General features: G+C 39.2%; 1 protein-coding gene across 2 annotated transcripts in view; it reads left to right on the forward strand.

Annotated features, from left to right (window-relative positions):
* Nucleotides 1-7,356, forward strand: part of glra4a (glycine receptor, alpha 4a) — a 16,905-nt gene that overhangs the window by 1,534 nt on the left and 8,015 nt on the right. For both annotated transcript variants that reach the window (XM_008326404.3, XM_025063322.1), the window contains 4 exons: nucleotides 808-1,031; nucleotides 1,938-2,020; nucleotides 4,736-4,873; nucleotides 6,740-6,954. In XM_008326404.3, the coding sequence (XP_008324626.2) occupies nucleotides 808-1,031; nucleotides 1,938-2,020; nucleotides 4,736-4,873; nucleotides 6,740-6,954 (660 nt within the window). The remainder of the gene's footprint in view (nucleotides 1-807; nucleotides 1,032-1,937; nucleotides 2,021-4,735; nucleotides 4,874-6,739; nucleotides 6,955-7,356) is intronic.

The following is a 7,356-nucleotide window of genomic DNA, read 5'->3' on the forward strand; positions in this document are numbered from 1 at the left end:
TCATGTGTATCATCTATCTTTTCTTTCTATTCATCCTCTCTATTTTATTTTATCTATTTACTCTAAGCCACTGATTCTTGACCATAAGCGCTGTGGCCCCAACTTGGGCCGCCAGCGCCACCTAGATGGCTGCAAAAATTGTTGAGCGGCGACTGACAGGTTATCAACTGAAGACACCAAAGATGTTATTCTTGAGAAGATCAGTTCCAGTGCTGACCACATGGTGGTCTAATGCATCTTTACAAAGCTGCAATATACAGAGACTGTCTTCTTCTCTACGCTAGCTTTAGCCTAAAATATTGATACGTTTTTAAAACCCCCTCCTCCGTAGGATTACATTTTTGTGAAGGTACAATCGCGCCTTCGTCAAATTTGGCTTTTTTGATTTTTTTTTTACTTTTAAACTGTAAGTGGATTGGGTCCATTATCGAATGTAAATAAAAGTAAAAAGTACATCCTCATGTGACTTCAATCTTTATATGTAGTGAAATATCAAACTACATCTTATTTTTACTTCAAGTGTTTGGCATATCCGTTGAAATGATCAAAAAATGCCAATAAATATCTTGAAGACCACAAACCTAATTTCCCAAAGAGGAAAATCAAAACTTATTTTCATGGGTGACCTATGAAAATAATTATTTTAAGAGATAGCAAAACAACAGACTGTAATTGGCCAATAGTCAAAAGAAGGCAAAATGATATTAAAAGTCAACCTAAGTAATGGATCGCTCAACGTTAGGCAAATAGCACATCTGTATTCATAATGATTTCTGTCTCTCTTTTTTTTTTTGTGTGTGTCTCCAGGACTACAGGTTAAATGTGTTCCTGCGACAGAAATGGAACGACCCTCGTCTAGCCTACAATGACTTTCCAGATGACTTCCTAGACCTGGATCCGTCCATGTTGGATTCCATCTGGAAACCGGATCTTTTCTTTGCAAACGAGAAAGCAGCTAATTTCCACGAGGTCACCACTGAAAACAAGCTGCTGAGGATCTTCAAAGATGGGACGGTTCTGTATAGCATCAGGTGCAGTAACCGCAGAACTTGATCCAAGAAATCTTTAGGAAACACTAGTCCTGACTAAGACGAACAAAGATGTTCAGCCTTAGTTTTACCCTAGCAACATAAACTGGCCACAGGAGGCAGCGTAAGTTAAAAGCTAACATATTGATTTTTTCCAAGAATTTAGAGCTAAAGAATTTTTTTTTCTGTAAATAATAACAGCCATAAATGTAAAGATGACAGATAAGAACTCCTTTAATCTTTTGTTGAATTTTTATATTTTAATGTAATTTCGATCTGCTGTTCTTAAACTAAAGTTTTGCATAGTAGGAATAGCTCGAGCAGATACTCAGGATCAGTATGATATTGGTTACATCGAAAAAAAAAAAAAAACTCTTACTGGTCCGTGATCTCATATAAAAAAAAAAAAAACTCTTACTGGTCCGATCTGATATCTAGGCCCAAATGCTCAACTTAACTTTGCGCGACATGCCATCAACATGGGCACTATCACCGTAGCAATGGTAGCCTGCAGTATGCTAAAGGAGAAAAGAAGATATCGGATTGGTATCAGTATCGTATCCGTAAATTGCAGTTCCGTAAATCAGTAGTGACCAACCAGTCAAGAGGCTAAGAGCCTGTACATGGGCACACATGAACTGCTCCATACCATTAAAAAAATAAAATAAAATAAATGTTTCCATCTTTGTGAATTGGGTTTTCCCTGTCAACGACTATCGGCATTTTTGAGTAAAAAAGCACAAACGGTACTGTGTTTTGGAGGGGTTTTTTTAGAGGCAGCACAAAAATAAAAAAAGATCACAATCATCACTGAATTCACTGTCTTTTCCTTGATCCTCCTTTTCCTTCTGGTTTCTCCTTCTCCTCCCCTTCTCTCCACCTGGGTGTCCTTTTGTCCTTGTGTCTCAGGCTGACTCTAACCCTCTCCTGTCCTATGGACTTGAAGAACTTTCCCATGGATATTCAGACCTGTACCATGCAATTAGAAAGCTGTGAGTCTTTTCTTCTTCGCTTTGTCTGTTTTCTCTTTTTCTTTTCTCCTAGTCCTCATTCCTCCCCTGTTTCCCCTTTTTGTCTTTAAGTTTAAACAGCAACTGTTTGTAAATCAAGAGCAAATCTGCTTTTAGGGTTCATAAAAACTTAGATAACTTAGACCTACAGTACATTATTAAGGCTGGGTTACACTGTACACTATGTCGCTTAATCTCTTTGCTCGTCTGCATTTTTCACTGTCAGCTAAAACCACATTAGGGTTCCCTGGTTAAGGAACCGACACCAAGTTTTCAGGCAGTCCAGAGTTCACCTCTTTTGACCAAAAGTGAAAACTCCTGCTCAAACAAAACCTTAAAAAAAGCAAACAAGAGGTTAGGCTTAAAAAAGGGTTAAAAATGCCGGGAAACGTAGACCGAAGACTTTAAAGACTACTTTAGGTTAACCAAAAGATGTATAGGTCAGTGGTTCTCACAGTCTTTCTTGAAGGAACCACCTTTTTTTTTTTGTAGTCAGGACTATTGCGGAATACTGCAGAGACCTTAACATACCGACCGCTTTTGCTTTACTTTATTTTAAGCCCCTTAATTTCTACAAACCAAGCAAAATAAATCAATGGATTAGAAGTCAGCGCACATTCCCGAATGTGGTACAAATGAAGCAACATATTAATGTTAATTTGTCTTTGGCCGATTTTCAATCTTTACAGTGTTAGGGATTCCCGATATAGCTAAAGGTTCCTCAAAAGATTAACCTAATGAGGCATAAATTGCTATAAAAGAGCTGAATATAAGCTAAAAGGCTAAAAATAACAGTTGGTAAATGTCAGCTAAAAAGTTGAATATGAAAATAATAAATATTTTTAACGTCAGCTAAAAAGTTGAATATGAAAATAACAATAAATATTTTTAACAAGAACCAAAGTGTCCCTTAAAAAAAAAGGGTGATTTTGTGTTTACATTTCCAATAATTGAATTAAATGTCATTGAAAAAAAAAACAACAATGAAAAGGACAGAGCTGGATCGTCATTTCCTGCTGCCTTCAGCACACGTAGCAGTCTGACCTCTGAGGAAACAAATTCCCCGGTCATTAATTATGAAGGTTTCATTTAGTGTCTCTTATTAAACCTCTGTGTCTGGAGGTGACAGACTGGAGTTTGTTACCGCAGAGAACAATGACGCTAAACAATTCACACTAGCGCGTCAATGCTGCTCGATACAGTAGCATTGAGCCCATTCGCTTTAACTCGTATTTTTAGACTTAGGTAAAAGATGTATTAGCGGGTTTCGCCCTACAAAATAAGATTTTGAATTCATCCACTGTGTCAGTTTTGGAGAGTCATAGAAAACACAAAAGGTGAAGACTGACTTTGACATTTCAAAATAAAATGCTCCGTGCAACCATGTTGTTAACGTGCCACTAATGAGCTGCAAACAAGTGTTTTGATAACAAGTCTCTTTCAATGTCGTTGTGTGCATTTCAATGTCAACCAGTACAATCAGTACACCCTTACATTTAAATGGTGTCAAAAAATGTTTTGACTCCATATTTATATTTATATAGAGAAGCGTTTTTCATCAAATGATTCAGGACCCGGAACTGGGCTGCGGTCCGATGTTTGGAAACCCTTGGTTTGAGGACTTGGATTTATTAAGAACAATTTAGTTTAACATATTTTTAGGTTAAATCTTAATTAAGTTTCAACCAATCATATTTTTGTGTTAATGTTGACTAAATTTTCTTTTCAGATACCCCTAGCTGTCTTAGTTAAATTGTTGGCGAATAGCAGAAGACAGTTTTGTTTACATTCGCCGCTTGTAGGCCATACATTGGATGGTGTCACATTTGCGTTTTATATTGTGTATGTTTTTTTTTTATGGAACATTTTCCCCTTCATTATGGCTCCCAGGCTTAAGTCAGACTCCTTTTTATGTCCTATATTATGTTACCACTGTGTTAGCGTAGGTGAGTAACATAGGTACTGGTGGACAGCATGTGAGTTCAGACTTACAGAGAAAATTGAGTTAACTTGTGCCATAGGAACTGAACTCCGACGTCGAAGTCAAAGACCCCCCTGTATAACGGTAACAGATCTAGGAAATATCACAGACAGACAGTACGAGACAATGCTTGCATTTCCATAGGAACTACCAGAAGTAGCACACACAAGAACTGACATTAGTGCCAGGAACCAGCGATACAGTATGTTGACTGTAGAAGTGATGGCTTAGGGTTTTTTTTATTGTAGCATTTTTAATGTTAGGTTTAAGAATTTCCAACCATCCTGACAGCAGGATGCTGCCTTAGTGTCTGACCTTTTCTGTGACATGACATGACAGCAGAAGGTCAATAGGTTGGACACAGAAGAAGAGAGAAGATCAGCACCATCTTTTTTTCCCCCCCTCATTAGTGAAGGTTTCTAATATTTCTAAAGAACAGGTTTTGTTCTTTAGAAATCCAAAGGAAATCCCAGTGAAAATTCCAGAGGTGAAGGTTAGGGTTTCAGATCTAACGGTGATATGGAAATGAATATTTATCACCATGACGGATGCGAGTGGCTCTGACTGTTTTATCACCATGACGGATGCGAGTGGCTTTGACTGTATCTTAAGTTGTTTTGTTTTTTTTTGTCTCCAGTCAACTTAACACTTTATTTCTTAGTTTTCTTTCTTCGTTTAAACCTCATGCAAGCTCTTCTTCTGTTCTGCTTTTTCAGTTGGTTACACCATGCACGACATCATCTTCGAGTGGCTGCCCCAGAGTCCAGTTCAGGTGGCCGACGACCTTCAGCTGCCACAGTTTTTACTTAAAGATGAAATGGATTTGGGATACTGCACCAAGTATTACAACACAGGTATTTCATGCGATGTAAACCATAGTACATTATCTAGGTGCAATTACATCATCACAAGTGCGTTTTACATTCTGAACTATTAAAATTCTGACAGATACGAAGTGACAACCCCAAAAGAAAAACAGCAAATTTAATCCCTGAAGCTTTCCAGACCCAAGTTTGCTTCCTAAACCACTAAGCCACTACTGCCCCAAAAATTCGACAGTTAGGAGCAGAGGATGGTTTCAACCACTCTGCTACTATATGCTATACAGTATACTATATACAATATAGCAGAGGTGGGACCAAGTCAGTGCTTTGCAAGTCACAAGCAAGTCTCAAGTCTTTGCACTCAAGTACGGATCAAGTCTCAAGTCAAAATAGGCAAAGTCCGAGTCGAATCCAAGTCAAGACTGAAAAGTGTCAAGTCAAGTCCCAAGTCCTGCCGTTTCTGTTTCAAGTCCTTTCGAGTCCTTCCACTCACTGCCACTCGTTTTTTGTTGACCATCTCGTCGTTTTTAAAACCGAACAACACGATCTTTGGTATCATTTTCTCCAACCCGCGCGTTGTTCGACAGCTCTTTCTCATCGGTTGTCCCGCAATTTGATTGGCTCGAGATTATTGCGTCAAAACAATGTGGGTCTAATTTGATCGCATGTTGTTCCGACGCACACACGTACACAATGAGAGATACACAGCGCCCCTCAATAAATTTATTAATAATCTTTTGGTTTTGGAGAAAGTATCAAGTCTTGTCGAGTCAAAGGGCGCGAGTCACAAGTGAAGTCATGAGTCATTGATGTTAGAGTCCAAGTCGAGTTCCAAGTCTCTTTACATTTGGTCAAGTCAAGTCTAAAGTCATCAAATTGATGACTCGAGTCTGACTCAAGTCCAAGTCATGAGACTCGAGTCCACACCTCTGCAATATAATATACTATATACTATGACTGTATAACCCAGCGATCATGAACTGGCAGGCCGCGACCAAATCCAGTCCACCCCACCGTCCAATCCAATTACAAAATAAATATTAAATAATGAAAAAATATATTTTTATTTCATTTATTTGATGGTCAAGCCCTCCTCCCTCCCCCCCCCCAAGAGTTCGGAGTTTTTTTTAACTGATAGCACCTTTGGAAAAATTATCTGCCAGTCCTGTCCAGACAAACTGTGGTCTATTTTACTTTTATATATTCCATATTTTCCGGAGTATAACTCGCACTTTTTTTCATCCCTTCAGCTAGGTTTGCGACTTGTACTCAGGTGGGACTTATATATTAAAATATGTAATTTCACATTTTCTCACTGACAGCCGCTAGAGGGCACGCTAAGCTGGTGTACCAGCACAGTATCTGCTACTCCTGTATCACTGAAAATGTACACTTGTTATTTTCACATTGACAGCCACTAGAGGGCACTCTAGGATTGTGTTACAGTATCTGCTTCTCCTGTACCACTGAAAATGTACATGTTCATTATTTTTACACTGCCAGCCGCTAGAGGGCACTCTAGGCTTGAGTACCAGTATCTGCTTCTCCTATACCACTGAAAGTGTTAGTTTGTTATTTTCAAACTGACAGCCGCTAGAGGGCACTCTAAGCTAGTCCTGGATCACTGATAATTTACATGTTCCTTATTTTCACACTGACAACAGGCCAGAGTGCACTCTTGGCTTGTGTGCTTCTCCTGTAAGTTGCACGTTTTTTCATTCTTTGGCTGGTGCGACTTATACTTATACTTTAAAAAATACTGTTTCTGTTTTACATAGTTTTTTTGTTTTTTTTGCTTGTAGTTGTTTGTTTTTTTATCTTATCATTCTTCCCAAATTAACAAATAACCATTAAATCAAGAGTAACGAGACTTTGTTGTGTGTCACACATCTGCAGGTAAATTCACCTGTATTGAAGTAAAATTCCACCTGGAACGTCAGATGGGTTATTACTTGATCCAGATGTACATCCCCTCCCTTCTCATTGTCATCCTCTCCTGGGTCTCCTTCTGGATCAACATGGATGCCGCTCCTGCCAGAGTGGGCCTGGGGATCACCACGGTGCTGACCATGACCACGCAGAGTTCTGGATCCAGAGCCTCACTGCCAAAGGTCAGTTTGAAAAGTCCTGCTAATGATACCAGGAGCAGACCGGGGGAGGGAAATGTAAGATGTATGTTTTTGGAGTATTATTATGACATATGAGTTGACTTAGGATGAACTGTTCAGAGCAGAGGAGACTATGGTAGAGAGGTGAAGAATAGAGTACAGGCAGGATGGAACAGCTGGAGAAAAGTGTCAGGAGTCATCTGTGACAGAAGAGTGTCAGCTAAGGTGAAGAGAAAGGTTTACAGGACGGTGGTGAGACCAGCCATTATGAGTGGTTTAGAGACGGTAGCAATAGGCAGAAGACAGGAGACGGAGAGGGAGATGGCAGAGTTAAAGATGCTAAGATTCTCTTTAGGAGTGACAAGAATGGACAGGATCAGGAATGGTCATTAGAGGGACAACACA

This window comes from Cynoglossus semilaevis, chromosome 15 (genome assembly GCF_000523025.1).
Source record: "Cynoglossus semilaevis isolate Cse_v1.0 chromosome 15, Cse_v1.0, whole genome shotgun sequence".
In the NCBI taxonomy this organism is placed as follows: domain Eukaryota; kingdom Metazoa; phylum Chordata; class Actinopteri; order Pleuronectiformes; family Cynoglossidae; genus Cynoglossus; species Cynoglossus semilaevis.